At 49.3% G+C, this 23988-nt stretch overlaps 1 protein-coding gene across 5 annotated transcripts; it reads left to right on the forward strand.

Annotated features, from left to right (window-relative positions):
* Positions 1-4166: 4166 nt before the first annotated feature.
* ZBTB1 (zinc finger and BTB domain containing 1) lies at positions 4167-19440 on the forward strand. Of its 5 annotated transcripts, none has more exons than XM_083518248.1 (3): positions 4187-4471; positions 15957-16150; positions 16832-19440. In XM_083518248.1, the coding sequence occupies exon 3, from the start codon at positions 16852-16854 to the stop codon at positions 18976-18978; it is 2127 nt and encodes a 708-aa protein (XP_083374374.1). In that variant the 5' UTR covers positions 4187-4471; positions 15957-16150; positions 16832-16851; the 3' UTR covers positions 18979-19440. The 5 variants fall into 5 exon arrangements, with proteins under 5 accessions (XP_083374371.1, XP_083374374.1, XP_083374375.1 ...); XM_083518249.1 differs by having other exon boundaries at positions 4292-4471; positions 15957-16001; XM_083518245.1 differs by lacking the exon at positions 15957-16150 and having other exon boundaries at positions 4167-4471.
* The last annotated feature ends 4548 nt before the right edge of the window (positions 19441-23988 follow it).

Genomic DNA, 23988 nt, shown 5'->3' on the forward strand with positions numbered 1-23988 from the left:
ATTAAATAAACCACATTTCTTCATGCTCTTTATCTTCGGTTTGACCACACAGAAAAACGTCTTGCAAAGTCTCTCTCTTTTTTTTTTTACGTTGTAGCTTCACTGAGTTTACACTTAAATGACTTAAGAAGAGGTGAAGTTGCATAGGATGGAGCTGTTACAGTTTAGAAATCTAATTATTCTACGCTGAAGAGAAGGACCCTTTTCCCTGCTTACACTTCTGCTGCAAGTATCTTAAGTAACGGTGAGTTGTATAAGTTCATTTGCAAGAGAATGTGGTTGGTCCCAGCCAGCTTGGCAATTTCACATGTTTAGGGAAATTCTGTAAGAAGGGGTGGAGAGGTCGAATTCTGGTAGAGGGGCATGTGAATGAAGGAGGAATGGCAGAGTCCAGAGAAGGCTTTATTGCTTGCTTTTAACAACTAGAAACTAGGCCCAAATCCATCCAAACAAGGGAGGGGGGAATGGGGCTGTGTTAAGCAACTAGTGCAGAGAAGGAAGGTTGGTTTGGTGCCGGGGTGGGAAAATTTTAAAACACACGCAAACCAAGCCACAAAGTATCATGCACTTTTAGACCCCACCTGCACTGCAGGAAACATCTGGCGGGGAGGTGGGTTAAGGTATCCTTTTTTACTTGCTAAGTTCCAAAAGTGTTTGAGATGGTGTGGTATGCAGTCCTGGTGCTTTGCATGTGGGCTTGTGGGGGATGAAACTCTCCGTTATCAGGCTTTGCAGGGCTCAAAAGAGCTAAAAATGTGACCTTGATGCTGCAGAGATCCAATTGGTATCCTCCAGTTAATTGGGCATGAGTTATTGTTATTATTATTAATTATTTGTATACCAGCCTATACCCGCAGGTCTCAGGGTGGTTCACAAGATAAAATCACAAAATAAAAACATAAAGTACAGAATAAAAACAATCCAATAATCACCCCTCCCACAACACATTTTAAAAGAGCATTGGATGTCAATCAGCCAAAGGCCTGGTTTAAAGAGAAACAGTTTTGCCTGGCACCTAAAGGTGTACAAGGAAGGCACCAGGTGAGCCTCTCTGGAGAGAGCATGCCACAAACGGGGAGCCACTGCAGAGAAGGCCCTGTTCTCGTGTTGCCACCCCCTGGACCTCTTGTGGAGGAAGCCCATGAAGAAGGCTATCAGAAGGTGATCTCAGGGTCCGGGTAGGTTCTTATGGAGAGAGGTGGTCCTTATAGTAGACAAGAGTGTTGGATGAACACAGGAGCGACGCAGGTTGTAAAGGTTGTTCTCTGAGGTTAAGGGGCAGTGGGGAGGACCTCCATGAATAATATAAATTAACATACTGCTTAATTGCCACTGTGGCTTTTATACAAGTATGAAACCAATTGCAAAAATATACATAAGCACACTGAGCTTCTTGGGAGGGTGAGATAAAAAATATGTAACAAAACACTTTGCTTGGGTGGATCCCAGATTCCCTGTTCCCCCACACCTAGGAGCACTTGGAAATTGCTGAAGGTGTTGGCGGACCACTTCCTATTTTGTCTGCTCATTGTAGCAACTGTCATGCACTGAGACAGATGCTGCAGCTTTCCTACACGCGTAGAAGAGACTCAGAAGCAGGCATTGAATCTTAGAGTTGGAAGGGACCCTGAGGATCATCGTAAGTCCTGAAATGCAGGAATATGCAGCTGTCCCGTATGGGGATCAAACCTGCAACCTCAGCGTCGTCAGCACCACGCTCAAACCAGCAGAGCTATCGTACACGCAAGGTGGTGGTCTGCAACCAGCAACATTTCTTCGGTCAACCCATAAAAAGGCCGGAGCTGCTGTTTTGATAGATTATAACAGGGGTAGGCAATCTAAGGTCCGGGAACCGGATCCGGCCCAATTGCCTTCTCAGTCCGGCCAGGGAATCAGTGTGTTTTTACATGCGTAGCATGTGTCCTTTTATTTAAAATGCATCTCTGGGTTATTTGTGGGGCATAGGAATTCGTTCATATCCCCCCCCCCCCAAAAAAAATAGTCCGGCCCACCACATGGTCTGAGGGACGGTGGACTGGCCCACGGCTAAAAAAGGTTGCTGACCCCTGGAGTATAACAAGAGGAAGCTTAGAAGTTGGATGTGCAAAAGGGAACTGCAAGAATAAAGATTAAAATGTTATCACGCAGAGTGCTGCTGGTCAGGGTTTCAGACAGACAGTTCCCCTCCACAACATTTCCCTTTCCACAACCGTCAGCCATTATTCCAAGACGAGCGCTCAGGTTTTGGTAGTCTCGGTTCCCCCCCCCCCCAAAAAAATATTTCATGTACTTCTGGAAACCTTGGGTTCCACCACCACACACATCTGCTGACACCTCCCCTTGTGGGTGGTGCTATTTTGGCTCCAAAGGGCTGCACATTTGGAGCATGACTTTGCTATCTGAATACGTCATGCAAAAAAAATCCATCTGAAAGCAGCATTGCTCTTCCTGGAAGGTCTGCAGGCATCATATTTCTCTCCTTGCATATTTTTACGGCATTTTTTTTTATTAGTACATTTCCACATAAACCCCCCCCCCCCCACCTTTCTTCCGTTGTGGAACCCAAGGGAGCAGGCACACACTCAGGGGTCCCGGGTACAAAACCCTGGCATCTCCAGGGAGCCCTGGGAATGTTCCCTTGCCCGAAACCCTGGAGTGGCGCTACCAGTCACTTGGGCCACTGGTCTGACTTGGGATAAGGCAGCTTCCTACATTCCTAAGGCACAGAGAATAAGTCAGCATCAAGAGTTTTAGGGACGCGGGTGGCGCTGTGGGTTAAACCACAGAGCCTAGGACTTGCCGATCAGAAGGTCGGTGGTTCGAATCCCCACGACGGGGTGAGCTCCTGTTGCTCGGCCCCTGCTCCTGCCCACTCCGGTGGGAAGGTAAATGGCGTTTCCGTGCGCTGCTCTGGTTCGCCAGAAGCAGCTTAGTCATGCTGGCCACATGACCCGGAAGCTGTACGCCGGCTCCCTCGGCCAATAAAGCGAGATGAGCGCCGCAACCCCAGAGTTGGCCACGACTGGACCTAATGGTCAGGGGTCCCTTTACCTTTACTAAGAGTTCGCCATCTGTCGCTTCCACAATCTCTCACAATCCCCATAATAATATTATTTATGCATTTTCAAATTAAATTTATATACCAGTCTTCATCCAAAGAGCACCGGGTGTATGTGTGTTATGGTATACTGTTATACCGTCCGCCCAACTCCCATCCTCCCCCGTCAGGATGGCCAGGAATAAAGGATGATAGGAGTTGTAGTCCAGAAGCATCTCATTACACTAGACATCCTGTCTGAGGCACAAAAGCCAGGCAAAGGCACCCGAGAGATTACTTGTCAGGCTCTAGGCAGGCGTTGGTGGTAGGGAGAAGTGGCTGGAGCAGGGGGCACTGCCTCTAAAATCCAAACATGCCAAAATGGGCCAAAGTAAGTTGGTAATTCTTGTTACCGTCAACCCCCCCACGAAAAGCTCCCCAGTCAATGCAACCCCAGCTAGGGGCAGTGGCAAACCTACATGGGGGGGCTGAAGCTTGAACGGTTATGGGGACCCCTTTGCAAGCAGCAACAAGGTACAGGTAACCACTGTTATCTTCTTTAAAGGGGTCTTTCCACATCAGATAACCACTTTCAAAAAAATAATTAACTGCTATGTCTCAGATTTTGATTAAAATTGCTGTACTAGATTATCTCACCCGTCAAGGGGAATGATGCAAATTAAAAATTCCTATGCCTTATTGTTTTCGAGTTATGGGTAGGGGATAAAAATTTAGGAGCTGCATCATAGAATGATGAAATTGAGTCTACTAGAGCACCCCCTCCCTTTTTTTAAAAAAGCAATGTGGACTAAAAATGGCTTCTGGGCCCCTCCAGGATTAGGAGCCCTGAAGTATAAAGTGCATCATTCCTGCACCACAGAGGGTTGGATTAAATGACCTTTGGGGTCCCTTCCAGCTCTACAATTCTACAATTCTAATAGCAGATCCACCCTGGCTGGGGGGCGGGGTGCCTTTGAAGGCCTGTCCCCCACCCTTTGCCCAGCCTGACATGGACACGCTGGTCTGGGGCACTCGGGCGGAGGACCCCCACCCCACCAAAGCCGGGGAATGAATGGGGCCGTGCAGGAGAACGCGGAGAAGGAAGATGCGCCGGGAGGGGGGGGCGACCGCTGCGCCCTGGCCGCACCCGCCGCCGCCAGCAGGGCCCGGCGCCGCTCGCTGGCCGCCAGCCGGGGGGAGGGGTCCGGCGGCTCCGTGCGGTCGCGGCGGAGCCGGAGCTGCTTCTGCTGCACCAGAGCAGGGGCGGCAGCAAGGGAAGCAGCAGCAGCAGCAGCAGGCGCGGCCGGGGGCGGAAGTCCTTTGTTGCTGCAGCCGGAGGAGGCGGCCGCGGCGCCGGGAGAGCAGCTGGCCGCCCCTGGAGCCCCTGCCTCGTCCTCCCGGATCCCGCACCCCGCATGCCTGCATCGGCCTCGGGTAAGTGGGGCGCGGGGCGCAACCACGGCGCCAAGACGCTGGCTTCCCCGGGTAGAGCTTGCGCAGGCCGCGGGAGGAGAGAGAGCCTCCCTGGGTGGCGGAGCGCGCGGAGAGAGGCGCGCTGCAGCCGGGCCGAGGCCTCGGGCCTGGGGGAAGCCGAGCGCAGCGCGATCGCGGAAGGGCAGCGCCCGATCGCAGGCGGAGAAGCGTGCGCCCCTGCGTGCGCCCGCGGTTGGAGAGGCTGGTTCCGGCATCGTCTCTCTCTCTCTCCCTGCGCGCGCTCCGGAGAGGGAAAGGCGGCGCTAGCTGGCGCGCCGGGCCTTGGCTGCATCGGGGTTTCCCGGCCGAGGCCTCTGGAGCTGCTCCCCGCCCTGCCCCGCTGGAGCCATGTGGCTTGCGCCCTGCGCCGCCATCGGCGCTCCCTTTGGGGAAGAGGGGAGGGCGGGAGGCGAGGCGGCAGGGCGCCCCTGGCGGCGCAGCTCCTTCTGCTACGCGGCCGGCCGGCAAAACTTGAGCCCGGGGATCGGGAGCGGCGTGAGAGATCGAGGCGGTGCCGTGGATCCGGGAGATCCAACTGCTCTCTTAAAGCCGAGGTCCCACGGGCATTTCGCCTGGCGCTGGAATGGGCTGTCTAACTTTTCATACCAAGTGGGCCGCAAAAGTACTTGGACACGAACCCCAGACCGGGTGGTGGGTGACGAAGCTAAAATTTGACACCTTCCCCCAGCCCTCGTGCTGTCTTCCCAAAGAAGGAGGCATGGGGCTCTGGCAGGACCCTAGAGCCCTCCTACCTTCTCCCCCAAGCTGGAAAAATGCGAACTAGGCTTTGGGGAGATGGGCACCTCCTTCCCAATGCCCAGATCCTGGCTTATCTGGTTTTGGGAAGGCAGTGCAAGGGCTGGGGCAAGGCGTCAGATGTTGCCAAAGGACTGCTGGACCCCCCCCCCCTGATCTAGACTCTTTCCTGCTTTGGTGAATCTGCAATGCCTGTGGTTCACAAGTCACAGGTTTTTTTCCTGCTCTTGGAATCATTGAATTATAGAGTGGATTGGAAGGGATCCTGAGGGTCATCTAGGCCACCCCCCCTGCAACGCAGGAATATGCAGCTGTCCCATGTGGGGATCGAACCTGCAACCTTGGCATTATCAGCAACACGCTCTAACCAAGCAAGCTAATCCAGGCTCTGAATATGGCCTACCTTAAAAACCGTGGCCCTTTAGGATACTCTGCTGTGAGTACTCCTTGAGCTGCTTGCTCCAAACTGCACTGAGATTTGTGGTTGTAAATTTATAGGTATGTTTATGCTCTACCCCACTCTCTGTTTCTTCCAAATTTGCTTCACTCTCCAGTGAAACTGTCAAGCCCAGGGAGTGCTGAGGCTTATCAGTTGTCAAAGATAACTTAGGTTTGGTTTTTAAATGTTCCTATGGCAGCGGCGCAAGGTGGGAAGTTCAGAATCGTCTCCACCCCCATCATTCTGCCCGGACACTGAGGTCCAGCGCCGAGGGCCTTCTGGCGGTTCCCTCGCTGCAAGAAGCCAAGTTACCGGGAACCAGGCAGAGGGCCTTCTCGGTGGTGGCACCCGCCCTGTGGAATGCCTTCCCACCAGATGTCAAAGAGAAAAATAACTACTAGAGTTTTAGATGACATCTGAAGGCAGCCCTGTTTAGGGAAGCTTTTAATGTTTAATAGACTATTGTATTTTAATATTCTGTTGAAAGCCACCCAGAGTGGCTGGGGAAACCCAGTCAGATGGACAGGGTATAAATAAATTATTATTATTATTATTATTATTATTATTATTATTATTATTATTATTACCTGTTCTCTGAAAAAGGGGCACTCTGGAAAGGACACCCCTTCTTCCAGGCGTGCTCTTAGACCAAAGCCTCATACTTTAGTGGTGGAACACATTCTATGCATGCAGAAGGTCTCAGGTTCAATCCAGTACTCAAAATTTGCCAGGCACATTTTGCACCTGGCTATTGGCCACCTGCGACCAACTGAAGATGCCCGGGTGCCAGGATGGTGCCTGACGTCTCCACGATCTGGGGTTGCATCCCTGGGGATCCTTGGATCCCGATTTGCACACACTAATAACCCATCCTGTGGAAGTCTATCTGCTAAATTTTATCTGCACAATCAGAAAGAATTTCAGGAACCAAAAAGTCATATTGAAAAATACGACTTTCGAGCTGTCTGCCCCAAAAATGGCAACTAGGCATTCCGTTTGGTGACTGTAACCCTGGTTTAAGGAGCACCTAGATTATATATTTGAGTTTCTAACAAGGGATCAATTCTTCCCTAGCATCACCTGTTAAAAACAGCACTTGGCTATTTGGATGGATAGTCAAATGTGCCATAAGGTCATTTCCTGTGCCCATCCATGTCTTTTTGTTCAGAATAGTATTGCGCTGGCTTGGTCGCCTGTGGTGAGCAGGAGTTTTCTGCAGGTGACCAGACAAGGAAGCTTTTTCATGGTCTTATTCTCAACAATGCAGGAGCAGAATCCGACATTGTGCGAAATCTTAGGGTCATAGGAAGCTTCCTCCTACAGAGCCAGACCATTGGTCCATGTAGCTTAGTATTGTCTACATTTAGTGGCAGCAACTGTCTGGGGTTTGAAGCAGGAGTGCTGCCCTGCTCTGTCTGGAGACGCCTGGGATTGACCCAGGACACTTTTGCATGCTAAAAGTGTACCACCGAACCAATAATCCAGACTCCATGCATCTATGGTTAAAGTAATTATCTGGAACCGCCATCGGACGTGACGCTAACAAGAAAACAGCACCCCCTGCATTGTGGTAGATTTTCCCATGCATTATTTCCTGTCTCCTCCCTATTGGGAGAACTGATCCTTGGAATCTAAGGAAGCCTTGCACCGTTGGGCCAGACCTATAGCAAGACCAGCTGAGATGGCACAAAATAAAGAGTCAGCTTTTGAGTTGTCCAGGGCTCTTGGTCAGGCTTGATGTTAGAACACAGCCATGGGGTTGGGGGAGAGAAAAGATGCCTTGATTCTTAAGCCACAAAAATCTGCATTTGGTCAGATTCCACTGCGCTCCATCTCCAGTGCAACGCAGGAGGAGAGATCGGTCTTGCAGTGCAATGTTTGCATGTCTGCTCACTACCCCTGAGTTCAGTGGCTCTTGCTCCCATGCCTAATAGGATTGCAGGCAGTGCAGACATCCACCAGCTTGCTCTGATAATTGGATCAGCTCTCCTGGGTGCTGCATAGGTTTCAGGCTGCACTTAGCAACACGGGGACAAAGACAAGCCGCGGTGGTGTAGTGATTAGAATGTCAGGCAGGCTAGGACCTGGGAGACCGGGGTTCAAATCCGCACTCAGACATGAAGCTCACGGGGCGACTTTGGCGCAGGCACTGTCTCTCAGCCTAACCTACATCGCAGGGTTGTTGTACTGGCAGGGGATGGGGATGGAAAAGAGCCAAGCAGGCCATCTTGAGCTCCTTGGAGGAAAAGCGGGGTATAGATGTAATTTGCACAGAAGGAACTTTTGTAGCCAGTCCTCAATGTTTTAAAATGCCTTCAGCGAGGTGGGCATGAAACACGCTGGACTAGTAACTTGGGAAGATCAGTATCATCTACAGTGGCTGGCAAATGGCTCTCCAGGATTTCAAGCAAGATCTTTCTCCAGCCTTATCAGGAGACACCAGGGATTGAACCTCTGTCCCTGAGCTACGGGGAAGAAACCAGGGGGCTCCAGGAGTCTGCAGTTGAGGAGCCTTAGCGGGTTCCCCACCATGCCGCTCCTGCCGAAAAGCAAACCACTTTTTTTTTTTGCTGCGAGAATGAAATGTTTTTCCCCTCCTTAATCTTGTGGCTCAGAAGTTTGGGAATGGCATTCCTCTCAAAACAACCGAGCCCCGGTTACCCAGGCCTCCCCAGTTACAGAGAATCAGTATCTCTCTCTCTCTTTGCAGAATTACTCTTGGCTTAATTTGCTCAGAAACATTCTGTTAGTTGGCCTCCAACCAACTAATATTTGTTTTGTTTTGTTTTTGTCCCTCTCGGGCAACGCAAGCCTGGGAAACCTCTCTCAGTGCTGCCTTAGTGCATTCAGCCAGCCGGAGCCATGACGCTTAGGGAATTGTGCAAATACCATGGCGGAATTTCTTCTTCTTCTTCTTCATTTCAAAGAAATGCTCTTCTTGCATTAGTGGGCGGAGAGGTGGGCGGATGAGAATGGAGGACAAGTTGCAGAAGCAGGAAGTCAGCGTGTGCCTGACCGGCTGATAGATAACTTGCGTGAAGACCGCTTTGCATCTCCCTGTTAAGTTTCTCAGAGGCGGAATCTGTTCCGCCCTGCATGTTTTCTCACCGCATTTTGTGTGTGTGCGTGCTTGCAGTCGTGCTTTCGCCCATTGCCGCTCCGTCGGACTGTTTGTTGCAAACCAATATAGCCGGTGATGTCATGAGCGGCATGTGAACCGGAGCTCTCGCTGCTTAGGCAACCGCTCCTGCAGAAGGCAAAACAGGAGGAGACGCTGCGAGTCTTCCTTGGCTTGGAGACATCGATCGCCTCTGCTGCGTTTCATGCGTTAAGGCCCCTCTCTCCGCCCCCTTTGCAGTTTATTTCAAGTTTGTTTATTTTTTCAATGCTCTATAACAGAAGCCTCGCGCTCATCGCGGTCGGGGAAGGAGCGCCGCCGCAGCTACGCCCGGCTCGCGGTTGTTAGGAGGATGTCGGAAGGATGCGGAAAGGATGGTGATAACAAAGTTTAGGAAGCGAGTTGGATGACGTGAAGCTGCAGGAATTGGGCAGGTTTGGTGGCTCAGATCGGGGAAGGGCGCAGCGGCAGAGCATCCGTCAACTTTGCATGACGTAGATCCCAAATTCAGGACCAGGAGAGAGACTCCTGCTTGAAGAGCTGATGCTGGTCAGTGTATACACAATGCTCTAGACCAGCCTGTCACAACCTGTGGGTCCCCAGATGTTGTTGAACTACAACTCCCATCACCCCTAGCTAGCAAGGCCAGAGCTCAGGGATGATGGTAGTCCAACAACATCTGGGGACCCACAAGTTGAGAACTGCTGCCAAACCGATGGTCTGGCTTGGTATAATCTGGTTCCTTGCACCCCTTCGTGATTCCTCAAGCCGTGCCAGCACCTGTGGCAAGAGGCATGTTGTCCTGAGCCACCCACCCAGAGCTCCTCGTTTTCTCTTCTTCTGACACACTCCGGAGAGGCTGCCCTCTAGGAGGTTTGAGATGTGTGGATGTAGATTGATGCATGAAGCATCCTGCGTTGAGGAGGGATGCTGAGCTGGCTGTAGCATTGTGGTCAAGGGCAGAAGTGGCACGACGCAGGCGTTTTGATCTTCCCATGGGTCTTGTTTGTCTGTAAGGATGTAAAAGCAACTGTGGGGTGGGAGGGGAGGAAGAGTTGGGTTGGCATGGGGCAGCAGCCCTTTCCTCCCGCCTTGCATTCCTGATCGAAATGCCTTGCCCCCGGACATCCAGCTTGCAGATACAGGAACCTGCATTTTTCTTTTTCTTCGCACCTTTGGAGGAACGATTTAGACCAAACTTTTTCAGCAGGGGGCCGGTCCACTGTCCCTCAGACCTTGTCGGGGGCTGGACTATTTTTTTTTTGGGGGGTGAACAAATTCCTATGCCCCACAAATAACCCAGAGATGCATTTTAAATAAAAGCACACATTCCACTCATGTAAAAACACGCTGATTCCCGGACCGTCCGCGGGCTGGATTTAGAAGGCGATTGGGCTGGATCTGGCCCCCGGGCCTTAGTTTGCCTACCCATGCTTTAGACGAGGAAAGCAGTGTGGAAGGAAAGAGTTAAATGTGCACAGGCTCCCTCTTGCTACTGCCTTGATTGGGATCAGTGCCTCCCTATTCCTGGCAGCTGCTTTTGAACTTTCTGGAAATCTGACCAGGGATCTTCCGTGTCTCCTGTGGCCCTAAAAGCCTGAGCTGCAAATCAGGACGTCTGTAATTAGACTCTGGCCCCAGCCACAAACTCGTTATATGTGGCTTTTTGCCTGTTAGCCTCAGTCCGTTACACTCACCCACCTCTTAACCCCCCTTCACAGATCCCTCAATGTGTTTTAAAGATTACAAGACAGGAACACCTATTGAGTGTTTTGCACACCGTATAAATGCTACGCACTACTCAGGAGGTTGTGGACTCTCCTTCGTTGGAGGTGTTTAAGCAGATATTTGGGATGTTTAAGTTGAAATGCCTGAATTGCAGGGGACTGGACTAGTTGACCCTTGGGGTCCCTTCCTACTCTACAGTTCTGTGATTCTATGATCCCTAGACATAACGGGAGATTTTGTGTGGGAATGGATGAGCAACGTGCAGCTAAAGTGCCTCATTGGTTGCACCCCACAGAGACCTGGGTTCATTTTCCCATTGAGCTACGAAGCTTCCTGGTTGCCCTTGGGCCATTATTGTATCTTAATAATTATTCTTCATTCATTGATATAGGAATACCCTTTTAAAATATGTCTAGAGGAGGTTGACCGACACCACTATAGGAACAGCTAGAAACCGTTTTCAAAACAGTACGAAATCAACTGGAAAAGGTACAAAATGAACACCTAAGGCAGATACTTTTCTCATTCATCTGGGAAAGCTTGTTGAAACAACAAAAAAAATGTCTTCGGTTGTTTTTGGAAAATACAGATAGTGGGAATCTGTTTTATCTCAATAGGAATGCTGTTCAGCGACAGCCTTACTGAAGGCTCTGCTGCAGGTTCCCATTCAGTCTTCTTTAGCCTAACCTTCCTTACAGAGTTGTTGTGATAATACACTATCCTGCAAGTGTGTGTGTAAATAAACTGTAAAAGTGATGGCAGTGTTTCTCTTGCACATCTCATAGAAGAATATGCCTTATGAACAATTGCAGCTTGGGATTTTCCAACGTATTGGAAGCCATTGGTATCTCACTAGAAAGATGGTATCTCACAGTTAACTCAGGCTAGAGATAAAAGAAGGCAGGGGAGAGATAAGTATGCAGTTTGGAAGAGAGCTTGTTTTGGCTGCAGGAAACCCTGGTCATATCCCCACTCAGCCACGAAGCTCCACTGAGCGGTTTCCCTGTTCGTCTGTCTTCCTGTCCTTCTCCCTCCCTCTGTTTCCTGCCTGCCTTCTTGGGAGAATGAAATGAGGCAACCGCCATGAAAAGCCGCTCTGAACTCTTTGGAGGAAGATTGGGATACGGATGTTTGCAAAAAAGGAAACACTGTTTGCTGCCACCCCCTAGAACAGGGGTCTGCAACCCGCGGCTCCGGAACCGCATGTGGCTCTTTTACACCTTTGCCGCGGCTCCGGGGCGGATACTAGCGAGGGGAGGAGGCACATTGTGCGCCCCGACACTCCCCACTGTGGCAGGTGCTGTACTGGCTGTGACATCGCATGGGGGCGGTGCGTGCATTAGTCACGCACCGTCCCGACGTCACCTTCCGGCCCGCTGTCAGATTGGAGGGCAGCGGCGCGCATGCTTTAAATGTCGCAATGGTTTTGTGGCTCCCAGGTTTTTTTTTCTTCGGAAACAGGTCCAAGTGGCTCTTTTTGTCTTAAAGGTTGCAGACCCCTGCCCTAGAAGCAAGTTTGCTTAAAAAGATTGCCATCGTGTTGCATTCATTGCTCTAAAAGATGGTGGCAATGTGCTCCATATGTTGGGCTGCTGTTGACGTATGTGAACTGGCACCTGGTTTCCTGAGGCTAGAGAACCATCTCCCTGCCGCCCAAGAGGAAAGCTTTTGCAAACTGGATGAATGTGGAGTATGCATTTGCTTCTGTTGAAACTGCTGTCTTCTACAAAGTCAGGCCACATGTCTGTTGGGCTCACTTTTGTCTACACTGGCTGGCAGCAGCAGCAGCTGTCCAGGGTTTCTGATGGAGTAGCTCTCCCAATCCTACCTGGAGATGCTGGGGATTGAACCTGGAATCTTCTGCATGCCAAGCAGATGAACGACCTGCTTGTCACATAGAGCCCCTATCTAGAAGCATCCATATGGACTCTCTCCTTGGAGCTTTTAAAGCAGAGGTTGGATGGGCATCTGTCATGGATGCTTTAGTTGAGATTCCTGCACTGCAGGTCATTGGACTATCAGGTGCACAACCTGTGGCCCTCCAGATGTTCTTGGACTACACCTCCCATCACCCCCAATCACTGGCTGTGCTGTCTGGGGCTGATGGATGTTGTAGTCCAGAAACATCTTGAGGGCCTCTGGACTAGATGATTCTCTGGGACCCTTCCAACTCTACAATTCTGTGATTCTATAATTCCTGCTCCTTTCTTTTAATTCATCTTGCTAGTGTTGGTATATTGATGATTCCTATGCTTTTGACTCTATAGGCATTCCTTTTGTAAATCGCCTATTTCTGCATTTCGTGGCAAATAATAACAATAATAATGATATTAATATGCAGACTTGTAACCTCTGTGGATCCATTTGCAAGGCCTCATAAAAGGCCCTTCTTAGCAGTCCTGTTTTGCAACAGCGACGTCTCTCTCATTATTAGGAATCCAGCATATTTGCCGTAGCTCTGTCCCACTTTTGGCAGCAAGCCTGCCTATTTTTGGAGACTATGGAGAGATCGCATTGTGGTACGGTGGAGCTCCAGCTTCTCTGTAACAAACTCCTTGCATGCTGGTTTCGCAGAGCTTGGGTTGGGGGAATGTGAAAACTGGCAAATGGGCTAAGGACCACAACGCAGAAGTAAAATTGCCCCTTCTCCTAATCATGATTAGGAAACCCCACCAGGATCATATTCTCTTTCCCTGCCCCCTCCAGCAAATTTGCTCTTCTTTGCATGATCGGAGTGAACATGACATGTGCATTCATCTTAATTCTAACCAAGTTCTATTCATGGCTACAAACCTGCTTGTTTTGCTTACCATGGTTAGCTCTGCAAGGGGAAGGTGAGGAGGACACACATGAAAGGGGGAAAGCAGAGCATGATCCTGTGAACGTGAAGAGGGAGAAGCAAGCTGCTAGGGCACTTGGGATCGCCTTGCTATGCTTGGGGATTTCCTTAAAGAAATCGGTATTTTTCCATGAGCCCTTAGAAAGCAGGTCTTTGCTGTTTTTCAGCCCATGATGGTTTCAGCAAACTCTTTCTAATATGTCCTAAGATGAGCATTAGGTTTTTAAATAGTTCCTGCATGGTCAAACAGGCACAGAGAATGAGAAAATCCTAAATGAGGCATGGATTCGTTTTCACCACAGTCCCAAACAAGGACAAAATATGTTGGTGGTTGTTGACATCCATATGTCTCTGAAGATAGTAGAGCAGTGATGGCCAAACTTGGCCCGCCATCATCCCTAGCTAACAGGACCAGTGGTCAGGGATAATGGGAATTGTAGTCCCAAAATAGCTGGAGGGTCAAGTTTGGCCATCACTGTAGTAGAGGAATGTGCCTTTGGGGTAATGGTCACCCATGATTGCTAGATGCACCCTAAACTAGGGTCTTATTTAGACAGTAGCATCTGTTGCTTCTGGTTCAGTTCCATAATGGACAAATGAATGTGCAGAAATTTGCTATGGGAAGAGGCAATCTCCCCCCTTTTACACACCATGGGAGTGGTTGAATGACCCCATAGCATTTCGCAGCAAAGCCAAATCACATTTCCAAGTGTCTGCTGTTAACAGAAGCTGAAACATATTGTGTGCATTGCAAATGCAGCACATGGGGCCTTTCTGCAATGTGCAGAGCTGAATTAACCATCGTCCTAAATATCATACAGTGCAGTTTGGAGATTCCACCATGGAAAATTGAGCCCCCCCATCCTTTTAAAACCCTCACAGCTGAAAACTCAGTACTTTTTTGTCACATGACAGGGGAGTGGCAATTATATGAGGTCATTAAAACCAAAATGCAGCTCGCTTAGCAAGAAAAACAGGATGGCTACAAATCTCTGCAATGTGCTTTTTGAGTAGGTGCGCACACCTGCCCTGGGCTGCATTGGGGCAAGCATTTCACCACAACTTTACTGCTCAGGAAGTGCCCCCTGTTTCTTTAGTCTAGAGCAGTGTTTCCCAACCTATTTTGGGCAAAGGCACACTTGTTTCATGAAAAAAATCTCGAGGCACACCACCATTACAGCCCCGTGACGTCAGCGCGCAGCGTCACGCTGGGAGGGACATGAATTGCTAGCAAATTACATAATCACCTCCTTGAGGGCTGGCTCATCTTCTCCGAAGGCAGAACCCCATTAATTAACAGGACAGACTCACACCATAGCCAAGACGAGGGGGGAAAACCTCAGTCATGCACAGTCATGCACATGTGGGGGCTAAATGAGGACGAAGACCGGGCAGAGAGCAGGGTTCAAATCACCCCACCTGGCCAGGTCAATCCCTGGGTGCTCCCTTGGGCCACTCGCCTGACCCACCTCGCAGGGCTGTTGTTGCGAGGATAACACGGGGAGAACCACGCTCGCCCCCGGGAGCTGGAGGAGAAAGCAGGTGATGAAACGTAGTGTGTGCACCCCGCGCGGGCGCGGAGCCCAAGGGCGAGGGGACTACGGATCCCGGCAGCCCCCGCGCCGGGGACGGAGGGGGAGAGGCCGGGTGCAGGGATGGAGGGACGGGTGGGCGAGCGAGTGAGTGAGTGGCAGCCGCCAAGCCTTGGCCGAGAGCCAGGAAGGGCCTCCCCGGAGGAGGAGGAGGAGGGAGGCGCAGAGCGGGAGGGAGGGAGGGAACCCCAGGGGTCATCTAGTGACGGCGCCCCAATCGAAAATTTGACTTAAAAAAAAAAATCTTTCGAATTTTTTAAATTTTCCCGCGGCACACCAGGCAACATCTCGCGGCACACTAGTGTGCCGCGGAACAGTGGTTGGGAAACACTGGTCTAGAGGCCCATCAGCTCCTGTGACTGGTGACCAGGATGAGGCCTTGGGATTGGACCAGCCAGACAATTACTAGAAACTGAGTCTTTTTGACTTGCATAATTAGCACAGCATAATACTTTGCCTGCTTCACTCCAGTTCCCGCTGCAGCACATAATACCCTTTTTCTGTAATTCTGAACATAATTTCTTGGAAATAAGAGCCTGGCAAGATGTTATTCCTAGGGACCTGCAGCATGGCGCTTTTAGACACCACTTTGCCCCTGGACCTTCTGCTTTGTGCTCTATCCCTCCCGATTTGATTTGATTTTAATTACATATCAGTGGTGGCTGGGAGGATGGATGGATTTTACTTAGATGACTGAAATTAATAAGAAAAAAGGCTGATTTAAATCACTCAGCTGTTTTGCCGCAGTGTCCATGATGTTTTCTAAGGTTTCAAAATCATCCCCCAGGTCCAAAAAAGCTGGGGACCTGTGCATTTCCCATACACATAGACCACAAATCTTGCCTTGTAAGACTACTGAAGACTCGCAGGAGCCAGCTAGAGAAAACTTGCGGGGGGGGGGGGGCAAACATGCAAGAAAGCAGGAGCTGCTGGCCACTTTTTTTTCCTTCTCTTTATCTCTTACTATCTTTCAGGGGCTAATTTTCCCTGGAACATACCCCTCCCAACTCATTGGAACGGTTAGTTGCTGAGCTGTGCCAAAGAAGCATCTGCTTCCCTGTGAGGCCTTGTGAGACCTGAGCGCACGCTCCTGCTTCTCTGTGCAGCAGCTTGAAATCCTGCGCCGCCAGCCTTCAGGGGGAAATCTCAACAGGCGGAGCTCCACTAGGCATGGTTACTTTTCACACGGCATGTGCGATGTGTCACCAGACTCTTAAGTCACGTTGATTTCAATGAAGCTTTTTCTCCCACCTAGGAATTCTAGGATCACAGCCTACCCTCTCCAGCCCCTGCGAGTATTTTTTATTTATTTAATCTTTTATATCCCACCTTTCTGTCATGGAACCCAAGTTGGCACACATGTGGGCCCCGCGTAGGCACAGATGCAGGCCTGCTTGGCTCCAGCACCGTGCCTTCAGACTTTTATTACCCTGGTGGGTAGAGGCAGGGAAGCCAGTGAGTAACCCCAGCACACACACAGAGAGACACACAACACAGATTCCCTGAGGTCTCCTGTGCCTCTTATTTGGCTCCAGAAGCATATCAAAATGCATTCATCCTTGGCTAGTATGGTAATCAGTTAGGGCAAAGATAACCAGCATGGTGCCCTCAAATATGTTGCTGGACTACAACTCCCATCATCCCAGGCCATTTGCTATGCTGGCTGCGGCTGATGGGAGATGGAGTCCAACAGAAGCATTAGAAGGGTACCATGATATTGGCCATCCCTTGGTTAGGATCATGAGGTAGTGGGGCTCTTCTTGTTTCAGTTGTCAAAACCTAGCTGATAGCTGTATATATGTTTTTTCTCTCCTCCTCCTCCTCCTCCCTTTTCCTCTTGTTTGCACAGGGCCGTGACTCCCGTGCAAGATGGCAAGGACCAGCCACAGCAGCTATGTCCTCCAGCAGCTCAACAACCAAAGAGAGTGGGGTTTTCTCTGCGACTGCTGCATTGCGATTGACGACATCTACTTCCAGGCGCACAAAGCCGTCCTTGCTGCCTGCAGCTCTTATTTCAGGATGTTTTTCATGAGCCAGCAGCACAGCACGGCCCAACTGAACCTCAGCAACATGAAGATCACGGCTGAGTGCTTTGATCTCATTTTGCAGTTCATGTATCTGGGGAAAATCGCGACGGCCCCCAACAACTTTGAGCAGTTCAAGGTGGCCATGAACTCGCTGCAGCTGTACAACGTGCCGGAATGTCTGGAAGACATACAGGACACAAACTCCTCGGGTTTGCGGTGCTCCTCTTCCGCTTCCAGCACCCAAAATAGCAAAATGGTCTTTGGCGTGCGGATGTACGAAGAGACGCTGGCCCGAAGTGGGAGTGAAGCGAACAGGTGCGGTGCTGAGCCTCCAAGTTCGACGGTGAGCACATCCCAGGGCAGGGAGGTCAGCGACGAAGCTCTGCGGCTGAGCAGCTTATCCGAGCAGCCGTTGGAGAGCTGCAAAGGGAGCGTTGTGCGCAAGGCCTCTGGCGCCAAAGACCGAGTGTCCATATCGCGCCGCTTTGGGAGGAGCTTCACCTGCGACGGCTGCGGCTTCAGTTTCAGCTGCGAGCGGCTGCTGGACGAGCACATCATGTCCTGCACGAACAGGCACTCCTATCAGAACGCCAGGTATTACGGGGCCGATAAGAAAGACGGCGGCGAGAGAGACTCCGCACTTAAAACCCCATCTCCCCAGCTGGACGAATTCAAAGCAGAGGCAAGCCAAGCGACGGATGGGTCATCCTCTCCAGCGTCGAATGTAACTAGCGGGAAAGGCACTAGCGTTTCGTTGGAGGCGCTGGGCAAACAGCGGAGTCGAGCCATGGAGAGGAAAAGGATCATTGTCAAGGTGGAGCCAGAGGACCACCCCATCGACGACCTGAAAGAGTTTAACATTATTAAGGTGACCGACGGCAACGATTCCACAGACAACGACGAGCTGGATGATGATGACCCAGTTTACAGGTACTACATTGAGGAAGAGGTCAGTGAAAACAGGCGTGTTAGGAAAGCTTTCTTAAAACCCCACATGCCTATTGATGAGGAGGCCAGGAAATATTTTAGAAGCGCCAGGGTCCTTAACAGTAAAGTCAGTGCCGTCGAGGAGGGCCCAGAAAACGCGTCCTGTGAACTGTGCGGGCAGACAATCACTGAAGAAGACCTCTCTTCTCATTACTTGTCCAAGCACATAGAAAACATATGTGCGTGTGGGAAATGTGGCCAGATATTGGTGAAAGGGCGCCAGTTGCAGGATCATGCGCAGTCCTGCGGGGAGCCCCAAGACTTGACCACCAATGGCTTAAGGAACATGGAGGAGAAAATTGACTTGGAAGAAAGCCCCGAGGAGCAATCTGAAATCCAAGAGATGATGTACGTGGAGATGCTGGACGAGTTCGGAGACGGCCATTTCCAGATGAACAGTCTTCCGAAGAAACAGCTCTACAGGGATTCAGCTTGCCCTTTCCGGTGCCCTAACTGCGGCTTGCGTTTTGAGACAGAGAATTTGGTGGTTGAGCACATGTCCAGCTGCCTGGATCAAGATCTGTTCAAGAATGCCATGATGGAAGAGAATGAAAGAGACCATCGACGCAAGCATTTCTGCAATCTTTGCGGGAAGGGCTTTTATCAGCGTTGCCACTTACGGGAACACTACACGGTGCACACCAAGGAAAAACAGTTTGCTTGTCAGACATGCGGCAAGCAGTTCCTAAGAGAGCGCCAGTTGCGCCTTCACAACGACATGCACAAGGGCATGGCCAGGTATGTCTGCTCCATTTGTGACCAAGGAAACTTCCGGAAGCATGATCATGTCCGGCACATGATATCCCACCTGTCAGCTGGAGAGACAATATGCCAGGTCTGCTTTCAGATTTTCCCAAATAATGAACAACTCGAGCAGCACATGGATGTTCACCTCTATACATGTGGTGTATGTGGCGCCAAATTTAATCTGAGGAAAGATATGAGATCTCACTATAATGCCAAACATTTGAAAAGAACATGAATGCATAATAACGCTTATTGGCAAGAACTAAAACAAAAGCAAGTGGAACACCAAAGCATAGCAAACAATCATACATTTTTAAAAAAATTAAATGGCCTGTTTGGAAATGTTCTGGTTTTCTTTGTTTGTTTGTTTAAAAGAACCTTTAAATCATGTGCTTCTTCATTTAGGCTGCAATCCTATGCTCACTTACCTGGAAGTAAGCCCCAGTGAACTTAATGGGACTTTCTTCTAAGTAAGTAGTTATGGAATTGCACTGTTAGGGTATTAAAGTTCATAAAAAGCACCAAATGTTTAATTATTGCATTTTTACTCTTGCCTCATGTTAAGTTCTGTTTCTGTGTTTTTCCCCTGCTTTCTTAAGTAGATGAATCAAATCATTATTTTTAAACTCTAGACTTCAAAAGCACACTGTAGTATAACCTAAATCACCGGCTTCTATTAAACAGCTTCTCAGTTCCATCAATGTAAGCTGTCTCCTTTTCTATTTCCATGTGCATAGAATCGAAGAATTGTACAGCTGGAAGGGACCCTGAGAATTATCTAGTCCAACCCCCTGCAATGCACAAATATGCAGCTGTCCCATATGGAGAGTAAACTTTCATGTGAAAATCAAGACTGCATAATGTTTAATATGTACAGGGATTGGGAAGAAATATCCACTGGCCACACCCCAACACATAGCGTAAGCATGCTTAAGCCTGTTGAAATCAATGGGCTGTGTTGGACTTTACCTATTGAGTGGTAGTCAGCTAAGTTTTACTCAAGAGTAGACCCAGTGAAATTAATTAATGTTACTAAGTTAGGAATATTAATTCCAGTGAGTACACTCAGTAAAACCCATTGGATTTATAACTTAATGTATATACTGGCTATCACAGACATCTTGTTTGAGTATTTAAATCTCCTGATCCAGAGCACTTTGGGTGACTTTAGTTCATTCTGCAATGCTATCTTGGGGTGAAATGAGAGAACTGCACATCCACAGGAATTCTCTGCTGTGCAGACGTGCTGCAACAGAAAAATCAGGATGTTGCAGCATAAGCACATTGTAAAACATCCAGGATATACGCCCTAGAAGCCGCCCAGAGTGACTGGGGAGACCTAGCCAGATGGGTGGGGTATAAATACTACTACTACTACTACTACTACTACTACTACTACTACTACTACTGTACTGTATTAATCAAAGCCTCAATTAATGGCTACCTCAGTACCAATTCTTCATTAAAAATAACAGGAAAAAACTGGTGATGAAGTGTGGGAGGAATGGGCAGCCCAATAAGGAGGATACCTCAAGATGCTTATCCCAGATCTATGGTGCAATGTCTACTTAATGAGGGCCAATATTATCTGTGTGAAAAGTGGAAAATGTAACTACCGTACACAACACCACCCTCAGTGCAAAGACTGCAGATCTGAACAGAGGCAGAGCTCTAGTTAGTGGGACAAGTTCTCTTTGTCTCCCAAGTTGCAAAACAGACTACAAGCAGTCTTTGATTTTCACATGCTACAGAAGCTTGTATTGTTTCCAACCATTCACCATTTAGAATGGTTTCAGTTGATGTATGAGCTCTGCCTGGTGACTAATCTAAAACATGCATGCTTCTGTTGGAACAGAAATAAATGCTGGGTGGTTTGAAGATTGCAAACTCAGATCCTGTGGCAGGTTGTACCTTCATTTAAGACAGGAACTGTAGGGCAAGGGGCCAAGTACCGCCCTTCAAGCCTCTCTAATTTGGCCCTTGCCCACACCCTTCTCCCATGGCCAAGCCCCGCACCTGTTTTGCACCCTCATTGACTCCCCCCCCCGACATGTACGCTTGAACTCTCATAATACCTCTTGCTTGAATGGATGGAAGATACAGAATGACCCCTTATTTAAAACTGCACTTCTCAACAATAATAATGGTACAAATGACACTGGTTTAATCCTCAATTTACTACTTTCACATGATATAGGAAGGTGTGAGCCTCCTCTCTGCAGCAAATCCTTCATGCCCCCTAGTGGATAACTAGTCGCCCATTGCTTTTTAAGGGACAAGAGCTGCACTAACTGGGTGTCATGTACACTATGTTCAGGGACAGTTAATTAGCAGTGTGCTGTCTCCTTAGACACAATACAGTCTCCAAATCACTCCCTCTCTCACCTTGAACTAGGAGGAAGCCATGGAGCTGCATGAAACCCACGTTAATAAACCTGTCCAGTTGCCAACACCTTTGTGGGATTTGAAGTCTGCAGTTGGTGGTCATGCCTATGGTGCTGTGTCCATGATGTTGCCTGACTGGTGCAGGGCAGACAATGCACCTGCTGTTCTGCCATATGAAGACATTGGCCAGCCAAGTTAAGTGAGCGAGTGAACTGGGCGTCTGAGATGGGTTCCATAAGGCTCAACAGTATTTGCTGACACTTGTGGGTCGGGTCAGCAAGTCAAACTGGGCCCATTGCGGATTTCAGAGGCTTCTTGCTTACTGTTGCAAACACTGGGAGCTCTTGAGAGAATGTAAGGTAAAGGTAAAGGGACCGCTGACCATTAGGTCCAGTTGTGGCCGACTCTGGGGTTGCAGCGCTCTTCTCGCTTTATTGGCTGAGGGAGCCGGCATACAGCTTCCGGGTCATGTGGCCAGCATGACTAAGCCGCTTCTGGCGACCCAGAGCAGCGCACGGAAACGCCGTTTACCTTCCCGCCAGAGCAGTACCTATTTATCTACTTGCACTTTGACGTGCTTTCAAACTGCTAGGTTGGCAGGAGCAGGGACCAAGCAACAGAAGCTCACCCTGTCGCGGGGATTCAAACCGCCAACCTTCTGATCGGCAAGTCCTAGGCTCTGTGGTTTTAACCCACAGCGCCACCCGCGTCCCCTGAGAGAATGTAACAGGCCACAATATGTGCTCTATGCTGCAATTTGTTCCATTCTTATACCTAGCAGGGGTTGGCAACTAGAGGTCCTCCTGAGTCAAACTGGCACCTGTCCCATTTAGCACCACAAGGTGTGTTGGAGGGTATTTTTAGCGAAGGGACTCTGTAGCAAACTATGGGTAGAGAAAGTGGGGAGTTTTGACTGTTGATATTTCAGTGTGCAGCTGTGCTTTTAACAGCAACTTGATTGCAGACATTAGAATGGGATAATGTCTATTCCTGTGATGTGATAAATTTTGCATGTTCAGCCTGCTGTTAAAGGCGCAGCAGCAGCCTGGCTGTTCCCATGGTAGCAGGCAACAGTATTGATCAGCTAATTCATACAGCTTTCATCAATGGACTATGCCCGTAAAAAACCAAGACCTGCTTTGGCCATATGGTATACAGTGGTACCTCGGGTTACATACACTTCAGGTTACATATGCTTCAGGTTACAGACTCTGCTAACCCAGAAATAGTACCTCGGGTTAAGAACTTTGCTTCAGGATGAGAACAGAAATCGCATGGTGGCGGCACGACAGCAGTGGGAGGCCCCATTAGCTAAAGTGGTATTTCAGGTTAAGAACAGTTTCAGGTTAAGAACGGACCTCTGGAACAATTAAGTACGTAACCAGAGGTACCACTGTATCTCTTTACTCTTCGATGTGATCCATTTGAAATATGGCTGTGCCTCTATAATGAGCATTTTCCATACTGGCTTGGCTGCTACCAAGGCCCTGCCATAAAACGGCTGCATTGTTGCGGGGCACTCTGGAGCATTTTCTAAGGTGCAAAAGAGTACATGGGAAGAGCTGGCTTGGGCTCTTGGGCCTCACAGTCCCCAAAGGTGAGCTGAGAATGCACGCTGCATTGTTCCCTTGCAACAAGATATTACTGCAGAGAAAATCAGTAGTTGTGGACAACTTTCTGGGAAGCTTGTCAGCTGTTACTGATTTTCTCTTTCAGAAATACCCACTAAGCTTGTAAAACTCCCAGAAAGACAAATTGATACGATTTACTATTCAAATAGCTACAGTGCTTCTGGTAATTTGTATCGACTCATGGGCTGTGTGGTTGCCAACTTGTTTACAGAAGGCAGCTGTGTGCATTTAACAGCAGCATTGGAGGCAGAAATTCCACAACTGCATCTGTTGAAATTCTACCTGGCAAAGGTAGCAATCATGTTGCTGTCTTGACCTAGGTTATGTAGATGGTAAACAGGCAGGTTCTGCCACTGTTGAGGCAGTGTGAGCCTTCCTGAAACAAGTGATTTATACATTTAGTTTTGGTTAGTGTTAAATCTGGGCTCATCAAAGAAAAGTCAGTAATGCAGCACAAAAGTGAACCCGTGTTTATCAGTTCCTTGCCTTAATACTTATTCAAAAGTTCGTAATCTGACTTCCTGGCAAATAGTTGTCAGCTTGTAACTTTAAATGCCCTCAAGACAACTTGGAAAATGAAGTGGCAGGGGCTGCTTCCCTCTGTTCCTCCCCTGGTCCTTTCACCCAACCAACCCTAGCCTCTAAAACAGGAGGTAAATGAGGCATCCTGCTCATCAGACCTTCCTTCATACCCAGAGTCTGTGAGTTCAAATCCTTGCTGTTGTCTTTAAATAGTCTTCTCTATTTTCAGAGGCAGTGTGGTGTAGTGGTTAGAGTGCCGAACCAGGACCTGGAAGACCAAGGTTCAAATCCCCACTAGGCCATGGAGCTCACTGGGTGACCTTGGGCCAACCATTACCTCTCATCTCAACCTACTTCACAGGGTGGTTGGGATTAAATGAGGAGGGGGAGAACCATATACACCACTTGGGAGCTCCTTAGAGGAAAATGGTGGGATATAGATAAAATAAAAAGAAAGAGGGAGGAGCGTGAGAACCAGAAGAAAGACAGGTGACATCAGCTGCAACTACTTTTATCAGTGTGCATTTAAAGGTAAATACAGGTTCCCCCCCCCTGATTGTTAGGTCCAGTCGTGGACGACTCGGGTTGTGGCACTCATCTTGCTTTACTGGCCGAGGGAGCTGGTGTACAGCTTCTGGGTCATGTGGCCAGCATGACTAAGCCGATTCTGACGAACCAGAGCAGCGCACAGTAACACTGTTTACCGT

This window comes from Podarcis liolepis, assembly GCF_965112155.1.
Source record: "Podarcis liolepis genome assembly, chromosome: 1".
NCBI lineage: Eukaryota > Metazoa > Chordata > Lepidosauria > Squamata > Lacertidae > Podarcis > Podarcis liolepis.